This window comes from Vicugna pacos, chromosome 17, assembly GCF_048564905.1.
Source record: "Vicugna pacos chromosome 17, VicPac4, whole genome shotgun sequence".
Taxonomy (NCBI): Eukaryota; Metazoa; Chordata; class Mammalia; order Artiodactyla; family Camelidae; genus Vicugna; species Vicugna pacos.
This window is the reverse complement of record NC_133003.1, coordinates 16,222,427-16,243,969: the sequence shown is the minus strand read 5'-3', so window position 1 is coordinate 16,243,969 and position 21,543 is coordinate 16,222,427. Positions and strand designations below refer to the sequence as shown.

Sequence of the window (21,543 nt, the reverse complement as noted above, 5' to 3'; positions counted from 1 at the left end):
TTATTGTTCTATTGAGATAAATATTAGTTTTAGTATTTTTCAAAGTGTATCTGGTTGAGTAGCTACTGTATTGTGGCAGGCCTGTTGTCCTTCTATATTTTAAAAATGAACCTTGATTTGAGGTGTTCAAGCTTGGTCCACGGTTAGCAGCTGTATCTAACAACCTCTTGGGCTTCTGCTAAAGGAGCTCTCCAGGAGCTGCTGGCCTGCCTGGGGTGGTAAGGACACAGCAGTCAGGGTTGGTGTGATCTCCACTCTTCAGAAGGGTCTTGAAGGTGCAGACTGGAGAGGACGTTGGAATTGTGCTTCCCTTTGGCTTCAGTTTGACTTAGAGATAGCTTTTGTTTTCTTTGGTAGAAAAATTCAGGATACTTTTTACTATGGAGACGTGAATATAGGAATTAACTTCTTATAAACATTTTTTTCCAAAGTAAAATGAAGGCTTGATCTCCTTATATTTTAAAGAGGCAAGTGTTTGTAAGCAGTTTAGCAGGACACTTTTAAACCATTATTAAGCCTTCAAAGGGTCCAGAACAAAGAGGACTACACACCTGATAATTGCTGTTTTCACTTCTTATTGGCAGAAGCAATGAGCCGTCATACCTGCCTCCCTCTTCAGTAAAAAAAAAAAAAAAAAAGACAGGATGCTTGTTAGCAGTAAAGCATCTGGGGGAGTGCTGTGGGGAGTTCACCATAGTTGTTTTGGGCTGAAAAATGGGAAGTAATGACATTAAGGAAATCTGAGAACTTATGATGTACGTTAACCTCATGTTCACGGTGCTGCTTGTGTCTTTCTGAAAATGCTCTAGATTAATGAGCTGAGACGAGGACTTAGTTGTGTTTGTTCTTAAGTTCTGGCCTCATTAGTTTACAAAAGTACAGTGGTTGTGCACTGTTTATAGTTTTATACGAAAAGACATCAAGATCCAAAATTTTAACTAAAAGAAATGGTAAAATTATCCTGTTAGATTTTAACACGAGAATATAATTGTAATCTTCATCATTAATAAATCTACTTACCCTGGGCACTGAGCTAATTATTAAAAGAAAAGACACACTCCCTGCCCTCTGCAGATTTTTATTTGAAGTGAATGTTGGTTTGTTGATAGATTTTGACTTAAGTTGTAGCAGATAAAGCAGAGAGAGTAATAAATACTCTTACATTTAAAAAAATATGCTATGTACTTACTCATTGCCACACAAATGTTCTTATTGTGAGATTTTTTTCCCCTTTAAAATTTTTTTAAATTTTAATTTTTATTGGAGGGTAGTTGATTTGCAACGTTTCAGGTGTATAGCAAAGTGATTCAGTTATACATATATATACACATAAATTTTCATATTCTTTTCCATTATAGCTTATTACAAGAAATTGAATATAGTTCCCTGTGCTATACAGTAGGTCCTTGTTAAAAATTTTTTTTTTTAAACAAAGCTTGAATTCATATACCCAGCTTGCTTAGAGAACTTATTGTCAGCTTCTCTGAAGCACTGAGTAACACTGAAGAGCACTGGTCGACCTGGAGGCACAGCTCACCCTTTGTCCCTCTAGATGGGGCTGTTTTCTGCCCCACAGTCCTCCACCCAGTGAGCCTGCCTGTGGAGTAGGTGTCCATCTCTTTTGCTCCCCTGCTAATAAAACTGCCAGCTTTGAAGCTCACACCCTCAGAAGATGGCCTTGCTGCCCCCTGTGCTGTGGTTGTCTCTGGATTTTTCTGGGTCATTACCTCTCGCTCTCAAAGTCATTTAGCATTGGGCTGGCAGACAAGGTCTCCATGCTGCCCCTGTCATTCTTAGAGAATCAGAAAACCCCAAGGGGACGCTTGCAACACCTTAGCCTCTCAGCTCCTCAACCACCTCTCTTCCTTCCTCCAGCTTGTCTTTCCCTCCCTCGGCCGCCTACACCCATTGCCTTATTTTCAGCATCACCTGTCTAGCGACCACACCTGATTTTCAGCTCACTTCCTCCTCGCCTCCCCATCTCCAACAGCCCTTTCTTTCCTCTGAGACTTACATTGGCCTCACACATTGCATTCACCACTGTACCCTCCTGGGGCCTAGTGACTTCACTCCCCCCTTTCTCAGCTTAGAGTCCCGGGTTCAGCCCCCATCACTGCCTTGCAACATGCCCATTATCCCTTTCCTGTCTCTTCCTCCATTGTCCTCCTCTGCCAAACTCAGATTTGGTTCCCTTTAATTCTCTGTCTACCCCACCTCTGCTTTGAGTGGCTAAATATGGCTAGAGAAAAATGAGACGAAAATAACTGATCTCACTTAAAATTCATGACTGCTCATCTCAAGTGAGCCCTCTCCGCAGCCTGGGACATTGTGTTCCTTTTCCTCATTTACATACCTTCAAGCTCACCTAGATGACTGTTGATACATTCCCTCCTCTTCTTGAATCTCCAGTGCCTCCTCCCCTGTCCTGTCTAGCACCTGATTAATTCCTATTACACTGAGAATGAAAAAGAAGAAATAGATCAAAAGAGATTTAAATTGGTTAATCAATGAAACATGCAGCAGGGATTTTAGAAAATTAAATGGGAGAAGTTTAAGGAAGAAAATAAGTTAAAAGAAGCCTGTAGTTTCACCATCTAGAAAACCCTTGTTGCCATTAAAAAAGAAAAAAAAATGCATTCATGCACATAGTTAAAAAATTCCAACAGTGCAGAAAGGCAGAAAATGAATCATGAAATCGCACCCCCCCAGGCCTGTGTTTCCTCTCCTCAAGGGGAGCTTCTGTTAGTGGTTCCTGTGATTTCTTCCTTGGAAATTTTTGTTCAAATTTTTATTTGTGTATTATCTACATATTCTTTAAAAATTGTATAGAGAGATCATAATATAAACACTGCTGTCTCTTCTTTCTTTGCTTAAGTAATCCATAAACATTTAAGTAGATTCGTTTAAGTCAAAAGACATCTTTTCCTGAATTTTTTATTGTACATCAAATCTATATTTATTCAGCAAAAGTTATGAACCCATTTTGGAATCTTGTGAAATTATTTCAACCAAATTATGCAAAGCTTACAGTGCCTCTTTATTTTTTATTACATTATTTCTTTATTAGCCTTTTTTATTAGTCATTTTTGTTTTAGTTATAGACTGAAAAAAATGTAGACATATATAAAATATATGCTTATTAAATAAAATGTAGAAAGTGATATTTGAAGAAAGAAATCACCCATTGCTGTACCACTCTCACTGGTTAACTACCATTGTTAACGTATTGTTGTTTACTTAGTGTTTTCAAGTCATTTATATGCATTTATGTGTAGAAAAACTATGTATCCATATATATGTAACAACTTACAAGTGATATATGGAACTTTACATATATATGGATTTGTATTCTTTTTTCCATTTAACATAGTATAACTATTTTCTCATCTTAATTTTTTTTTTTACATTTTAATGGCAGCATGCTGTTCCATTTGTATGAACTGTATACTGTTTGATATCATTTCAGTAAAGCTAAAAAAATACCCAAACAAATAATAGACTAGGGACACATGTATACATGATAAAACTATTCGAACATGCTGAGGAAATGATAAATTCATGATAGTGGTTGTCTTTGGAGGAATGACAGGCAGGTGGGATGGAGGAAGCTCAAGAATTGGGGATATCTTACTTCTTAACTTGAACGGCAGGTTTAAGGGTCTTCTTTATTCATTATAACATAAAACCTCTATGTTCTTTTGTATATGTTATGTATAGTCTTTTATAGTTATTGTGTGTATATATAGTATGTATATTTTATATATAATATATGTTGTATATATAGTATATACATATATTGTATAGATACAGTTATTGCATATAGTTATTTTGTATATGTTATGTATAGTCTTTTGTAGTTACAAAATAATTTTAGAAGATCCATTAGACGTGGTAGATCCATTTTCCACTCCAGGCTAATTGCTTATTTTATTATTCTTTTATTCCAAGGCCATCTTATATTTTATTAGCTATTTGTTATTATATCTAAAATATGATACCTGTATTGCTTTGTGAGCCTGGGCAGGAACTCATTTGCAGTGCCTCACACATCACCAGCACAGGTGCTCTGCCCGTTACAGCTGTGGCAATGGTTGTTTCATTCAGATTACATTCACAGGGCACCTCTTCTGTCCAGAGCACTCAGCTGGGATCTGGGAAGCTTTGCCCAGGGAATCCACAGCCAAGTAGCTCAGACCTGCCTCTAAAACAGTGCTGAGGGTCATCCCCTAGGGAGTTATGGACATGACGAGGGCATAGTTAAGGGAGTTGGCTGGAGTAGGAAATATTTAAGAGGGATCAGACAGGTGGTGAAATTTGAACTGCTGCATCTTGATGCAGTTTGCACTCAAGGTGGCTGAGGCTTGACTTTTCTCGAGATGACTATTTCACCTGCTTCAGTGCCACTACGACCAACTCTCAAGGCAGTGAGTGAGTAAGTGCGGCACGTTGGCCGTGGCTACATATGAATTGGATTATCCTCACTTTTGCAGGTTGACCTTTCTGTCCTTATATTGCTATTGAATTGATTCCAGCATTAAATCTCACTGGTGATTTGTATGTTTAAAAATGGTTATAGTTCAGGTGTGTATATATCTATTCATATGATGGTAGTTTAAAACGATTATAATGTTCATAATATGTATATACTATTTAATGCTTACCATAAGTTAGTTTATTAAGAATGATAGGTGCAGTTGTGGGCAAAACGTTATCTATATTTTATGTCAGTTATTTTGAAACCTTCATTTATTGGTATTTTTATTTTTTTACAGAATCATATTAAATCAGTAGACTCTGGAGAAACTAACATAGAGGGGGCCATAGGTGAGTAGACCATGGGACATGTTATATCTTTGCTTAAGGTATTTTGATATTGTGATTTTCGTCATGTAAATAAACACCTATAATAATTATATTTCTAGGACCGACGGCATCAGAAGAATTTATCAAGATCACATTGTCAGCTTTTGAAGCAGTGATACAGTATCCTATTTTACTGAAAGACTATTGCTCTACGGTCAGTTCCAGCAGCTTTTGAAAAAGCTGCTTTTTGTTTACTTGATAATTCTGTATACAAAGAGAATAGTCTACATATGCTTGGTTCATATATGTTCCTCACATGAAATAACCATTAAGGAAAGCTGCCCCCCTGACAGGATGAACATAAATCCCTTCCTTCTTTGTTGATTTTTTCTTTTTTGGACTTTTATTGGCTCATTATTCTCTTTCTCTTCTGATCTGCACCTTTCCCCCAACTTGCTCCTTCTTACCCCTTGCCTGAATAGTTGTTGTAACCAGTAGCATAAATTCAAAGACCAGAGTTTCTCCACCTTGGCACTATGGACATTTGGAGATGGACAGTTCCTTGTGGGCACTGTCCTGGGCTTCTTAGGATGTTCAGCAGCTTTTCTGGTCTCCACACAGTAGATGTGGGTAGCACCCACTCCACTCCCCCTCAGTTGCAACAACTAGAAAGTTCTCTGTATATTGCCAGATGTCTTCTGGGCAGTGAAATTGCCCCTACTGGAGAACCTCTTTGCCTTAAGGTGATTCTTAGGTGAGCTGAGTGAAGACTTTATAATTGACTTCTCACTTAATTCTACTGAAGTTAGAGAAATACTGTGTGATTTCAGTCTGTTAAAATTTATTAAAACTTACTTCAGAGCCCATTATAAGTTTTTTTTTTTAGTAGATGTTCTGTATGTTTGGAAAGTATGTATTTGGCAGCTCTTTGGTATAGTATTGAATATATATCCATTAGGTTAAATTTATTATCTTTTTTCTAATCTTTCCTATCCTTACTAATTTTTGTCTGTTTTTTTTCTATAAATAAGAGAGGTGTGTATAAATCTCCTTTAAGGGTATTTTGAATTTGTTTAGTTCTTCTGGCGTAGTTCTGTTAGTTTTTGTTTTATATATTTTGAAGCCATCTTATTGGGTGCATGCAAATTTAAAATTATGATGTCATTTTGTGAAAATTGACCTTTTTCTTTCATTGTGAAGTGACTTATTTTCTAGTACTGCTTTTTGTCTTAATATCTGTTTTGTCCCAACTTAATATAATGATACCTACTTTCTTCCTGATATATCTTTTCTCATTCTTTTCCTTTCAACATCTCTGTTCTTATGTTTAGATCTGTATCACATGAATATCATATAGTATTTTATTTAATTAATTATGTATTTTAATTTATATTATTATATATTAAAAAATCTAATTTGACTTTTCACTGGAACATGTGCTCCATTTACATTTACTGTAATTGTTAGTATATTTGGATTGATTCCACCATCTTCTTTCAAACTTTGCCCTAATTTTCTCTTTCTCTTTCTACTTTATCATCTTTTCTATTGACTAGCTTCTTTTTCATTAATTTTTCCTCTAGATAAAGTTAGTATTTAGATATACTCTTTCTACTCTCTTACTGCTTGGCCTAAAATTTACATCATGCATATTAATTTATTAAAAGCTGAATGTAAACAGAAACTGTTATTTCTTTAAATAAAAATATAAACCTTAGCCCACCCAACCCCATTTAGTCCCACATGACGTATGTTATTTTTGCCTGACATTTTAAAGTCTGTTTTGTTTTGTCTCCCTCTCCTTCTTAACTCTTTTATTATGAAATGATAAAATAATACTCATTATTAGTTTTATAATGGAACATTCATTTATACTTAACCACATATTTGCTACCTGTTTTGCATTTGTTTCTTTCTTAGTTCCCTTTCCTTCTGTCTGGCTTCACACACACAGTTTTCCTCAGTTTCGGGTGCTGCTGGTGACAAGTTCTTTGTCTGATAAAGTCATTGTTTCCTGAGGGAGATTTTTTTCTGGGTGTTCTGGGTTGGCAGTTATTTTTGCTACAGTGTAGTCCTGTGGAGATACGATCTCATTATCTCACGTTCTGAGTTGTTTCTGTTGAGAGGTTAGCTCCTAGTTGGTTGTTCCTTGTCTCTTTTTAAAACTTCTTTTGAGGGGGATGGGGGAGGGTCTTTGGTTTTCTGTAGACTCACTATGTTGTAACTAAACATGAACTCTTCTTTGTTTATCTTGTTTAGGATGTTCTGTGCCTCTTGAATCTGTGGATTATCCTTTTTCCTCAGCTCTGCAGATTTCTCAGCCATCATCTCTGCTCACCTTCTCTCTCCTTTGCTCTGTCTCCGTCAGCACCTCACATCCGATGTACGTTGAACTTACACGGTATGCTCTCTACTTCTTACTGCCTTTCTGTGCATTTCATCTTTTTCTCCCTCAGTGTTATATTCTAGGTTAATTTTGTTTACTGTTTCTTTTCTCTCTCTTTTTTTCTCTTCTTGCTGCTCTGCTCTGTTTCTGTCTTTTATGTTTGGTCTGGTGCCAAATACAGCCACAGTGTTTGAAGTTTTGTTTGTCATGGGTAGAAGTTATGTTATCACTAGAAATTCTGCTTGTCTGGTTTTGGGTTTTTTTTTTTTTTTTGATCTACTATATTGCTTTCTATAATTTCCTGTTCCTTATAGATATTTCCCAGTTTGTGATTTATTGATTCACATTTGTTAAATGCAGTTATTTTACACTATGATCGTTTCAGTATCAGGAGACTGTGATGTGGTGTCTGTTATATCTTATTCGTACCTACCTACCTCATCTTGTTTTCTTGGAGACCTTATGAATGCTGCCTGCATGTGTTTGTGTTACTGGTAAATGCCTCCAGGGCACGTCAGTTCCACGCTCATATATTCTACTCAACTCTCTAGTTAAGGCTTTCATTCAGAAATTGATATCAAAGCTCTCCTACTGTCTTTTCAGATCTTAAGTATTTTTAAGGTTTTGGTTTTTTAAATATTTTATCTGGCTTTTTCATTGTGAATTTTCAGTGAGAGGGTTAATCCCAGTAATCATACCCGCTATTTCAAGAAACCACGTTTGTTATAGTCACTTTCTTAGCAACGATTTCTCAGTCTTCCATAGAGATATTACTTGTTTGAGTGTTGTTTATTGATTCTTTTCCTTAATGAACAGCAATGCTGTGGATAATTTAAGACCTAGTATTTACAAATATTTATACTTACATTTAATTAGGTATTTAATTAGTTTACTTTCTAATTATGAAGTGCTATCCTAATAAAATGGAAAGTACAGGCTGTATTATGATAGGAAAGTTATCATTGTAACTCATGGACTTCATAAAAAATGTCTTTTCATGCTGTAGCTCATGGAAAATCCTCTAATTACCTCTTCTTGGGCATGACTGGAATATGTGAAATTGAAGCTCCAGCACCCAAAGGAGCATAACATTGTTTGAAATGTTAGCACAAATATATTCAAGGCCACTGATCAATACTTTGTTATATGGAAATGGTTACATTCATTTAATTCTTGCTGAGCGCAGGGCACAGATTTTTACCAGAGTTTAGATCATCTAGGGCTTCAGAGTTGGAAATCATCAATGTGACCCACAGAGCAGTCAGATACTTTAGTAATTTGATTTGTACGGTTTGTTGCCATTCATGGTGGTTTCCAAAAAAATGTTATTAATTGCAAAGGGAAAAATGAGGACTCTATATTAGAAAATTTGGCAATAATATACATAAGGTGCCTGAAATATATTTCAATTTGTTTAACTTTAAAAAGTAAGCAAAGCCATAATACTTTTTAAAATGAAAAGCCTATCCTTCTGTAAGTTTTTAAACTAAAGGCTGGGTGAATATTGAACAATTTAACTTGAATTAAACCAAATTTTTGAGTTAATAACAAGAGTTGGTGAGGGCGTAGAACTCTGGGAACTCTCAAAAACTTCTAGTAGGAGTGTAAGTTGGTAAAACTATTTTGGAAAACTAGTAGTAGCTACTGAAGGTAAATTGTGTGTGTGTGTGTGTACATACTGTGACTCAGCAAATTTCACCTCTATGTATACATTCAGTAGAAATGTGACTGTATGTTCACCAAAACATGTATATGAGGATGCTCACAGCCCCAAACCAGAAACTGTCCAAATGCCAGTCAACAATATAATGGATAAATAAATACATTATGGTTTAGTCATATAATAGAATACTGTGCAGCAAAGGAAATGAATGATCTACGGTTACACTTAAGAACATGGATGAATCTTACAAAGGTAATATGAGTCAAAGGTAATAAAAACAAAATATCATGATCCACTTGTATTAAGTTTATAACCAGACAAGGCTAAGGAATTACAGTTCAGGGTAGTGATTCCCCTTGGGGCAGGTAGTGACTGGAAAGGTTTATAAGGGGACATTGGAATGTCCTAGTAATGCCTTTTCTTGATCTGGGTGCTAGTTATATGAGTGTGTTCATACTGTGAAAGATAACTGAGATATATACTTAGACTTGTTACATCTTTGTGTGTGTGTGATATACTGAATTAAAAAGATTACATAATTATGAAAAATATTTTTGAAATAAGAAAAAAGTGTTTAGAGCTTGGTAAATATAAACCTGTTTTTTTTTTAACGAAGTTAACAGATAAGAATTAGCATACCTATATACCCATCTATGTATCTATGTATCGATCAATCAATCAATCCATTACTCAATCATTGATATGGACTTGTGTTCTGTGTTAGTTTCTTATAGCTGCTATAATAAATCACCACAAATTTAGTGGCTTAAACACAACACAGATTTAAAGATTTGGAGCTAAATCAGGATGTCACCATACTTGTGTTCCTTTTGGAGGCTCTAAGGGGAGACCCTGTTTTTCATCTTCTCCATCATCTAGGGGCTGCCGGTGTTCCTTGGCTCATGGCCCCTTCCATCTCCAAAGCCAGCAGTATAGTACCTTCAGGTCTCTCTCTGTCTCTTGTTTCTCACCTCTGCTCTTGTTGTCACATCTTATTCTCTGACCCTCTTGTCAGGGACTCTTGATTTTTACATTGGGCTCACCTGTAATTGCAGAAACCGTTTTGCTGTGTAAGGTAACAAATGAACAGCTTCCAGGGATAAGAGTGTGGACATCTTTCTGTCTTCTACAAATTTCTATTTTTTTTAATCAGTGGCTTTATTACTTAGTGAGGATTTTTGCGCTCAGATTATATCACAGTTGACCAGTTCAAACCCTTTCAAGTTTGCTCCTCTGTCCTTGTGACTTACTCTCGTTTTTTAGTGATTCATTAACTTTCTGGCACAGCAAGATACTCTGCCTGAGCTTGTAGCTAACCTGCCCTGGCTGTGGAATCGGGCATTTTTCTGAGGAGCCCTGGTTCCCTTTCATGGGAAATGGCATTAGAGAACCACAATCAGGGCACTAACTGTCTTCTCTCTCCTGGGTTGTCTCAGCTTCTAGGCCCTTCCAAGAAACAACTAGGAAGTATAGACACGTATGTATACACGATATATTGTATGTGTACTTACATATACATCTACACACACGTATCCTTATTTTGAAATCATTAGTTCACACCAGTGTCTTCAAATCGAGTCCACACCACATGGTTCTTTCTTGCCTTCCCCCTTGCCATATTTTTGTGTGCTTTCTTCCTTTGTAAAAATTCTGGTTTTCAGCAACGTCAGCACTTTTTCTCATTTGCTTAATCCTATAATATATCTGAAAATGTTACAGAATTGCTTTACCCAAACCAATGCAAAGACAAACCTAATGAAATCAGGATTTGTTTGCAGAATTCTCCCCCTCCCCTCCACCTCTCAGATGTCACCCAAGCAGGACTGGGGTGTATAGTCAATACTGTATTCATAAGGTACTTGGATTAGTCTCTTGCCTTCCCTTTTAGGGCAGTTCTATTTTATTCATTTGAAATATGGTTGATCTGTTCTGAGTTTGCTTTCAATTTTAGATTTTATTTTTTTCTCTATCCTTTTTGATTATAGTTTTTGAGTACATGGAAGATTAACATGCTTCCAAAAGTCAAAACTATAGAAAAAAATGTATTCAGAGGAGCATCACTCCCTTCCCCTGGGTATATATCCCATGCACTCCATCACCGCTCCATCATACCTTCCCTACTCTTAAAGGTAACCAACTTCATTATTTTCTGGTTTATCCTTTAATTGTTTCTTTTTGTGTAGATAGTGTTTTCTTATTTCCCTTTCTTATACAAAAGGTAACATATTGTATTTTCTCCTTTGCACTTTGCTCTTTCATTTAGTAATGGATGTTGGAAATTATTCCATCTCATTCGTAGAGATCTTGCCTATTCTTTGTTAGAGCAGTATAGTACTCCATCGTGGGTATGTGGATCATCGGTTGTTCAGCCCCTCTCTTATGTTGGGATATCTAGGTAGTTTCTTACATTTTACAATTTCAAACAAATAACCATGTGCATGTGCAACTTCCTGTTGTTGGAGGTGTATCTTCAGAGCAGATTCCTAGATTGTGGGATCAAAGGGTAAATGCATATGGAGTTTTTGTTAAATCCTGTCAGAGTCCCTTCTGTAGGGGTTTACTGTTTGGCTTTCTCACCAGCAATGAGAGTGCCTGTTTCTCCAGAGTCTTGCCAATAGTGTATGGCTAAGCTTTCAAAATTTTGCCAACCTGTTGTAGCCTCAGGAATTCCTTAACATCCTTTTAGGCATTTAATATTGTAAAGAAGATTTAAACAATGTTGTAGTTTTTGTAGTTGTTCTCAGAATGGGTGTTCTGAATGACCCGCTCTGCCTTTGGCAGAGGTAGAAGCCATGTCCTAAGCACGTTTTTCCTGTACGTCTGATGGTGCATTATGTGGAGGGAAGGGGAGTCACACTTGGTGTGAACATGTTAATTCTTGTGCTATCAGATGAATCAGATTTTTTAAGGGCTGCTGACCTGAAGGAACTGATAATTAATTTTCAAACCTGAAATACAAATTTCAGTTAAGTACTTAGAATAAACTTCTGTTTTCAAATGATTTGCTTTCATCAGTCAAATTTTTTTTAAATGAAGGAAAAACACCCTTCTGCTAAAATAAGAGTATACAGCATATTTTCGTCATAAATGATTACATTTTAGAAATACACTTTCCATAAGGTTATAATATTGTTGCTTTATTCTCTGTGAAAAGAAGAAAATTTGACTATGATTACATGGGTACTGATAGTTTAAAGCTGCTGAACTTCAGTATCTCATGTTCAACATTTCTTAAAATGGAAAATAAGTTTTTAAAATTATGGACAAAGCATCATCTTGGGCATCAGTGGGTTTGCTTAAGAACAAATGAAATCAGGTTTAGCGTGTTATTTACATATTTCAATGTGTTTGTGATTATTAAGCTTAAATGCCCCAGCACTGTCTCCAGCATCCCTGACTCACAGACATTCATTTCTTTGGGACCATGTCACTGAGGATCATTAGTTAGTAGTAACTAATATGCATACGCACACGTTTTTTTCAATGGAGGACCCAGTTTTTGAGCAAAGGAATAAAAAAGTCCCCTGACCTGGGAATCTGCATTTTCAAAAAGAGTTCAAACGCCTCTGTTTTTAGGACATGTCCTTAAATGGCCTTTAGCACAGAGGAACATCTTTATTGAAGAAAGCAATGCCATTCACATTAAATATTAAAATTCCTTGTATTGCTCCATGCATGGGTATTTTCTCTACAGGTAAGTCATGAATGATTGAATTTTATGACAGAAGTCATTTTTGCAGGGGAGCTTGCTTAGGGTTGCAGTTTTATTTATTTCAATGATGTTTATTAAATTCTCTGGAAGATTCTAGAAGGGGAAGGTGCTGATGAACGAATTATCTAACTGTGTAACAGAAAAAGGATTCTGAGTCTCTTGTCTCAGATGCTTCATTCTCTTTAACAAGAAGACCTAGTACCAATGAGTAAAGTCATGACAATTTGAAGGTTTCGAACATTTTCTCTGTCATCCACAGAGATTTTGTCATCAGATTTTATACTCTTAGTTTGCTCACCGTAACGTGGAAGTAAGGTTTTTGTCCTTTTTCCTTCTTTATTGTTATCTACATTAAAGCAGACCATCTTCCTGTGATGTTTCAAAATGCAGATTGAGGCTCAGCACGAGGTAGGCTTCACTTTCCAAATGATATTTTTAAATCAAAAATACTGTGCAGCATGATTAATCAATAATCATTCTGTATGTTGGTATGTTACAGGACTTGACATTTCTCAGGTCTTAAGCTATAATTTTAGGTAAAAATCAGTGAATCTTAAAGGAAGAAAATAAAAATGAGTATTTTAAAAAGTATATTTGGAAGAGAGAATCCTGGACATTTGGGTTACTTCCATGTTTTGGCTGTTGTAGATAGTGCTGCTGTGAACAATGGGGTGCATGCATCTTTTCAGAGTAGAGTTTTCACCTTTTCCAGGTATGTGCCCAGGAGTGGGATTGCTGGATCATGTAACTCTATTTTTAGTTTTTTTAAGGAATGTCCTTATGTTCTCTATAGTAGCTGTACCAATTTACATTCCCATGAATAGTGTAGGAGGGTTCCCTTTTCTCGTACCCTTTCCAGCATTTATTATTTGTAGACTTCTTGATGATGGCCATTTTGACTGGTGTGAAGTGATACCCCATTATAGTTTTGAGTTGCATTTCTGTGATGATGATGATGAGTATCTTTTCATGTACCCGTTGGCCATCTGGATGTCATCTTTGGAGAAATGTCTATTTAGGTCTTCTTCCCATTTTTTGATTGGTTGTTTCGTTGTTGTTGTTTTTTAATATTGAGCTGTATGAGTTGTTCGTATATTTGGGAAATTAAGCCCTTGTCAGTTGCGTCTTTTGCAAACATTTTCTGCCAGTCGGTAAGTTATCTTTTTGTTTTGTATATGGTGTTCTTTGCTGTGCAAAACCTTTTAAGTTTGATTAGATCTCGTTTGTTGATTTTTGCTTTCATTTCTTTCGCCTTGGGAGACTGACCTAATAAAGTATTGCCATGATTTATGTCAGAGAATGTTTTGCCTATGTTCTCCTGTAGGAGTTTTATGGTGGGTATCATGTCTTATATTTAAGCCTTTAAGCCATTTTAAGTTTATTTTTGTGTATAGTGTGAGGGAGTGTTCTCAGTTCATCGACTTACATGCTGCTATCCAGTTTTCCTGACACCACTTGCTGAAGAGACTGTCTTTTCTCCATTGTGTATTTTTGCCTCCTGTTGAAGATTAATTGACTGTAGGTGTGTGGGTTTATTTCTGGGCTCTCTATTCTGTTCCATTGATCTATGTGTCTGTTTTTGTGCTAATACGCATGCTGTTTTGATTACTCTAGCTCTGTAGTATTGTCTGAAGTCTGGGAGAGTTATTCCTCTAGCTTTGTTCTTTTTCCTCAGGATTGCTTTGGTAATTTTGTGAACCCAGAAAACTTTTTTCTTTCTTTCTCGCTTTCTCACTTACTTTCTTTCTCTCTCTCTTTTTTTCTCTCCCCACCCCCTTCCTTCCTTTCTCTAAAGGGATGCATTTATTTAACAGACATCTTGTGAGCATCTCTCCAGGGCCAGGGTCTCTGTTAGGAACTGAGATATAGCTGTGATCTGGACAGAAATGCCTGCCCTTGTGGTGCCAGCAGCTGAGGAGGGGGCAGGGCTGGGCCTGTGTCATGGCCAAGAATCTTGATGGGCACCTGTGCTCCTCCCCAGGAGTACCTGGGCCTGGCAGGGGACATGCCCTATCTGGCTGTGCACCTGCTCGATTCCTCCCTGTGTAGGGGCTGGGTGCGCCTATACCAACTGCCCCAGAAAACTATTAAGTATCAGTCATATATTCATAGCAGGTGCCTTTTGTAAACCACTTGTTGAAACGGAGCACTGAGAATACACTAGGAAGCTGGAATCAGGCCCTGCTCTGAATTGGTTCAGTACTGGTTGGGAGGAAGAGACCAAGGTGAAAAGCAAGAATGGGAACACAGTTTGAAGACTGTTCTGTAGGTGGTACACACGAGGCATGCCAAGGGCCCTGGTTTAGCAGGGTCTGGAGATGATTTAAAAAAAATTTTTTTTTAAATTTATTTATTTGGTTTTTTTTGGGGGGTGGGGAGGATAATTAGGTTTATTTATTTATTTTTAGAGGAGGTGCTGGGGATTGAATCTAGGACCTCCTGCATGCTAAGCATGCACTCTACCACTTCAGCTATACCCTCCCTTCTGGAGATGATTTTTTAAAGAAGGCAGTTCTTGAGCTAAATCTTGAAGGTAAGTAGGAATTAACTCCCAGTGGGCTCCTTGGTGAGAAGTGGGTGTGACAGGCAAGAAAAATACATATATAAAGGAAGAGGAGTGTGAAATTATTTCATAAGTCATTTGAAGGTTTCTTCTAGTATTATTCTGAGATACTTAGAGGAATTTATTTGAAAATACTTAACCATAGAGGTGTGAGGTTATATACATGAGTTGGTTTTAATCTCTGCCCTAGGAGAGGTCCATTTACATGTGAAGTCCACCCTCAGGGGTCATGGGTTAGCATTTGAGAGACTCTGATCAGAAGTTCATACTTGTGAGGTGTCTTTATCTTGACGACCCTTTTGTTAGAAAGACTTCTTTCTTTGGTGAAATTAGTATTTTTTTTGAAGATAAGTGGATTGGCTAGAAATACTGTACAGATGGCCCACCCTTGAAAGTGTTTCAGAATCCAGTGAGCCCAGCAGTGTGGTGTCCTGGGCGTTGGACTCTGATTCATTCCTGTGTTTTGTACATTGGAAGCCTTGGGCATTCTGCTGAGGTCTGCGGACTCCTTCTCAGGATAATGTTTTTAAATGCATAAAGCAAAATAAACAAAATGGCATAGGGTTATGTAGGAAACCATTTGTACTAAAATACAGTTACCAAAATATTGTTTAAAAAGGATAGATTTGCCCTGCTGCCGTGCCCAAATGATCATCACTACTGTGTTTCCAAGAGCATTTTTCTGTGTTTGTGCCCCCTCCCCCATCACTTTGAGCCTCCTCGCAGCTACTCTTCTATTTTACAGCAGTTCCTTCTATGAGCCAGTTAAGTGTGACCTCCAGGGATTTGGGGCCAGAGGCTGAGGCTAGAACTTTGCTTCATCTGTCATCTTGAGAGCCAGTCTTCTCTCAATTTAGAGTTCCTTTCTCATCTCTGACTAGAATCTTGTAAATTATATGTCTAGATGATGGTTTTAATTCTCAGATGGATGTTTTCAGAGTAAATGACTCTAAATATCTCGGGGAAAAAAAGCCTAAGTCATCAAATGATCTCTAGGCCTTTAAATCTGACTTCTGGCAGCTGTTTATTTGAAGGGCAAGGGGAAGAACAACAAAATGCACTCCCCCTCCTGCTTCCAAGGAACTCTGGCTCTTCTGCACATCTCAGTGTATATGATGTTAGTTATTTTATCCTTGGGTGTATGCATATTTACAAATGTGCTCATTTCCCTTCTGGCCCTTTATAGCTATTAAGGTTTGGTAGTGGTGGTGGTAAAATACCCTTAGCTCCATATTGTGAGCTCATCTAAATCATTTATTTTATATATGTGTGTGTATGTTTGTGTGTGTGTGTATGTGGGTCTGCCTACAATTACTGTTTGTAAATGTGGGGATGTGTCATTTGTGCAAATTTTTTCTCCCTTGCATTTTGTTAAGAGTAGATACCTTTCTGATTTGTATGGGAGTTTATTGAAATGTTTGATTTTCTTAAATTTTGTTAAATTTTCTTTATATTTTCTGCCAGAAATGTTACTCGAGGAACTAAAGATGTTTCTTCGTTCTGGTCTCTGGAGTAGCTAACATTTTAAGAGGGTTTTTTTTTTTTTTTCCATGTTTTCTTTTTGGCTGGAATCATTGTATATTTAAGTGAAGATTTTGCCAAAAGGTATGTGGTCCCTTTTTTTTGTTAGGATTTTAAAAACAATAATCTTTTCCTGAAAACCATTTATTATTCTGATCTATGTAGTTATTGAATAGAATATAAATAAAATTGATGAAATTGTTCTTCAGTTTTTATATCCCTTGCTTGGTTTGACTTGCTGAGCATGCAGACATTTTCAGTGTAATTTTATTTTTTATTTTCCTGTTCATAATGGATTGCTTTCATTTGATAAAGTAATCAACTGTCATTGTTCAGCAAAAATATGAGTTAAAGGTGAATAGTCAAATAATCTTCCAAGTTTTCTTGTAGTCTTCATTTACATTTTATAAAAAGCATTTTATTTTTCCATTACCATCTTCCGCCCATTACTTCTTCTCAAGGACCATTCTCAATTGGAAAGATTAAATTTATATCATCTTGGGAGACTGTTATAATTGCCTTGAGTTATTCAGAGGAAAGCTATGTTAATTACAAAGTTAAATAATATTATAATTAGATTTCTTTTAAAAATTATGAAATACATTTTTAATACAGAAATTTACATTTAGTATGTATTTGAGATTATAGGTATTATTTCAGGATACTTAGTGCCATGCTACCTCTGTCCTTTTCCAAGTTAATTATTTTATTTATTAAATATAACAAAATACAAATGTAGTGATTTATCCACTCTTTCCACTCTTGAAATCAGATCTGCATTGAGTATTTTTAAGAATGTCACACAGAAGGTGAATTGCTGAGTTTTATGACAAGTTCATCTTCAGCTTTGGTTGATTTTGTGAAATTGTTCTTCCAAGTTATAACACCAATTTACTGACTTTCTGTGGTACATGAGTACCCATTTCCCCTAGTGTTGTAAGATCTTGGTATTATGTGATTTGGTAAAACTGGATTTGTGTAAATTGGTATCTCAGTTTTGTGCTGCCTTTAATTTCTCTCATTATTAGTGGCACTGAATAGTTCTGTTGTTTATTGGCTCTTTGGGTATTTCCGTCTGGGTACCACCTGTTCATGTATTCGGCATGTGAACCCACTCTCAGATGTAGGGATTGCAGAAGTTTCTCCTAGCCAGTGGCTTTTCTTCTCATTTTGTTTATGGGGACTCGTTTGATACAACTTTTTTTCATTTTAATGTCAGTTTTTTTTAGTGTTTTCCTTTTAGTTTGTACTTCTTAGGTGTCATTTAAAAAACCTTTCCTACTCTAATATCACAAAGCTATTGTCTCATTTTCCTTTAATAACTTCTCTTTTAACTGTTAGATCTTTAAGCCTCCTGTAACTTTTTTTTAGTATTCTGATTTTTTTTTTTTTTTACCAAATAGATAGCTAAATTGTACCTGTACCTTTCGATGAGTAGTCAGTGTACCCTTCCACTGTTGGTAGTGTTCTCTCTGTCACACTGATTTCCCACGTGTGCCTGGTTCTAGGCTCTATCTTCTGTTCCATGAATGTCTTTGTCTGGTCCTGTGCTTATATGATCATCATATTTATTTTCATCCTAGTAAACCTGGAAACTTGGTCAAGTGAATCACTTCTGCCTCATGCTTTTTCAAAAATTTTCCATTATTCTTGACCCTGTACTTTCCAAATACATTATAGAATTGGAATGAGGGGGTTCATGCAAACCTTGTTGGAATATTTATTTGTATAATACTGAATTACTGATTAATAATTGGCAGAGAGTTGACCTGAGGCCTCTTGTCAGCAACTGCTTTACCTTCATTTATTTTTTCTCTAACTTACAGATCTGAGTATCTGACCTATGTCATCTTCCTTCTCTCTGAAGAACTTCTTTTAACACTTCTTGCAAGGCAGGTCTACTGGCAAAAAATTTCTTTAGTTACTGTTTGTGTGAGAAAATCTTTATTTCTCCTTTTATTCTTGAGGGATAGTTTCACTCAGAATTCTAGGTTGGTGTTTTTTTTTCCTCTCAACACGTCAACATGTCAAGTATTTCACTCTAACATGATGTATCAGGTACAGTGAACTGAGATAAATGAGCCATTAGTGTGAAGTTTTGTTTCTCTGGCTAGGAGCCCGGCTGTGTGTACTGTTTGCTATAGCCGTAGGTTTCAGAGGCTACAATTCTTTGTGATGTCCTTGTTTTGTCTCTCATGTTTTTGGGTTTCCTTAATAACTGCTTCTTAAATAAAGCCTATGTCTTACCACACTCTGAGTTGTAACCCTGTGTTATTACACAGGAGCCCTGTCCATGTTGTGATGAGGTGTGATGGGGTGGGGGAAGCGTGCCATGGTCCCTATGATTAGGTCTTGTCTCTTTTCTGAGCCTGTATGCCTGGGCTGTGACTCTCACAAATGTGTTTCAGTGCACTACCCCCACCCCCAGCCAAATCAGTGAGACAGGAAGGCTTAGAAGGTTCAGCAGTAGGGTATTTTTTTCCCCCAGCTCAGTTAGATTCTGGTGAAACCCCAGTAGGTTAGGCTTCTGGTAAAAGTCTCTCTCTCTTTAATGGTGACATAATTTTTGTTGTTGTTTGCATTCTTTTTTTAATTGAAGTGTAGTCAGTTTACAATGTGTCAATTTCTGACATACAGAATAATGCTTCAGTCATACATATACATACACATATTCCTTTCCATATTCTTTTTCATTATAGATTAGTACAAGATACTGAATACAGTTCCCTGTGCTATACAGAAGAAACTTGTGGTTTACCTATTTTACATATAGTTGTTAGTATCTGAAAATCTCGAACTCCCAATTTATCCCTTCCCACCCCCTTACCTCTCTGGTAACCATATTTGTTCTCTGTGTCTGTGAGTTTAAAACAATGTCTTTTGAGTCCAGGCCTTTGTTAAGGAGAAAATAATGCTCTGCACATATTTCACAGTGGTTAATTTTCCTTTCCTCTGCCAGAAGCATGAGGGGATTTTTTTCTCTGATCTTCAGCCTGAGACTCTGGCAGGGCTCTGGGAGGCAGAACTTCTGGGAATGTGGGGGCTCCACTGTGGCTGGGCCTCCAGAAGCTTTCTTCCTTCAGCTCGGGCTCTGACAACTAGTCAGTTACCCTTTACATTTCTGTACTACTTGCTGGCTCCAGTGGTGGGTTCTGCTCCTATTAAGCTATCATTCTCTGTATTTGCCTGTCTCTTTAGTTTTAGGGGGTAGCTGGTTTGCCCTGTGATTTTAATTTTCTGGTATATCTGAGAAGAGTTGTTGATTTTCAGTTTATTTAGCTTTTTTCTTTTCTTTGTTTAAATGGAGGAACGGGGGATTGAACCCAGGACTTCTGCATGCATGATAAGCTCACACTTTACCAATGAGCTATTCCCCTCCCCTATTTAGCTTTTTTCTTGTTGTGAACATGGTTGTGACAACTTTCAAACTTTTTTCAGAAGTCCATCAATGACCCTCATACCTGCAAGTATTTTATATATCTTTTTCTGTAAAAATCATGATATCATAGATACTTTAGAATTTTTATTGCTGTTGTAGATGGTGTCTTTTTCCAATTATGGTATATAATTGGTTGTTGTAGGCATACGGGAATACTGTTGAGTTTTGTCTGTTCATTTTCTGTGCAACAGCCCTAATGTTTTGAATGTGCTTAATTGTTGTTTTTCAAACTTTTTGAGTTGGACACGTCAGTAATGATCTCGTCGAGCACGTTGATAGGTGTTGGTAGTGGGATATATTTCTTTCCTTTGCATAGTTCTGGCTTTCGAAGTACCTGGGAATTTAGAGTCCTCAAAATTCCTTAGTAAAGCTTGTGACGCAGGCACGCAGCGTGCTCGGTGCGCAGGCGCCGGCGGCGGCGAGTCGGCGGTTTCGGGTTCCGCCGCCATCTTTCGCTCCGACGAGGCCAGGCGGCTGGGCAGGAGACGCCGAGAGGCAGGTCTTTGTGAAGAGCCTGACGGGCAAGACCCTCACCCTCGAGGTTGAGCCCTGTGACACCACTGAGAATGTCAGAGCTAAAATCAAAGACAAAGAGGGCATCCCACCTGACCAGCAGCGTCTGAGTTTCGCGGGCGAACAGCTGGATGAGGGCCGCACCCCGTCAGACTACAATATTCAGGAGTCCTCTTTCCCTGCACTTGGTGCTTCGTCTGCAAGGCAGCATCACTGAGCCTTCCCTCCGTCAGCTAGCCCAGAAATACAGCTGTGGCAAGACGATCCGCCGCAAGTATTAGGCTCGCCTGCACCCCAGGGCGGTCACCTGCTGCAAGAAGAAGTGCAGCCACACCCATAGCCTGCGCCCCAAGAAGAAGGTCAAGTAAGGCCCCTTCACCGGCTCCTCTTTTGCCCATAGGGTGGCCTTCTGTGCAAGCCCTATGGCCCTGGGGCCTCAATAAAGTTCCCCTTTCGTCGCCTGGGGGAAGAAGTTCCTTAGTAAAGCTTATGTCTTTGCTTTGAGTGATGTGACATCTGTGACCTAATGGAAAAGGGTAAAGAAGACATCCTGGTTCTTAGGGTTCTTGTACGAATACCTAAATGTAATACTGTGTTTAAACTTAGGACCTGGAACTGGGTAACACCCGAGTGTGGAGATGTTTACCTTTGTAGGGCATCGTTTAATTGGCTTGCACCGCAAGAGGCTGTTGTTGGGGCCTTGCTCTTTCAACCATCGTGGAGGCCTTCCGGGAACAGGGTTTGTAAAACGCCAAATATGTCTGGAAGGCTGTGGTCCAAAGCCATCGTTACTAGCCATAAGAGAAGTCTCTGGAACCAGAGGAGCACACAGCTCTTCTTAAAATTGAAGGTCTTTATGCTCGAGACAAAATTGAAGTCTGTCTAGGCAAGAGATGGGATTATGTGTACAAGGCAAAGAACAACACAGCCAGCTCCTGGTAGA

General features: G+C 37.6%; 1 protein-coding gene and 1 pseudogene across 4 annotated transcripts in view; both read left to right on the top strand.

Annotated features, from left to right (window-relative positions):
- The window catches only part of ULK4 (unc-51 like kinase 4), a 427,885-nt gene that overhangs the window by 126,380 nt on the left and 279,962 nt on the right, over window positions 1-21,543 (top strand). For all 4 annotated transcript variants that reach the window (XR_012060581.1, XR_012060582.1, XM_072941052.1 and 1 more), the window contains exons 26-27: window positions 4,773-4,824; window positions 4,923-5,017. Coding sequence is in view for 2 of the 4 variants with exons in the window: in XM_072941052.1 (XP_072797153.1) it covers window positions 4,773-4,824; window positions 4,923-5,017 (147 nt within the window). In the remaining 2 variants the exon portion in view is untranslated. The remainder of the gene's footprint in view (window positions 1-4,772; window positions 4,825-4,922; window positions 5,018-21,543) is intronic.
- On the top strand, window positions 18,698-20,968 carry LOC102540688 (ubiquitin-ribosomal protein eL40 fusion protein-like; annotated as a pseudogene).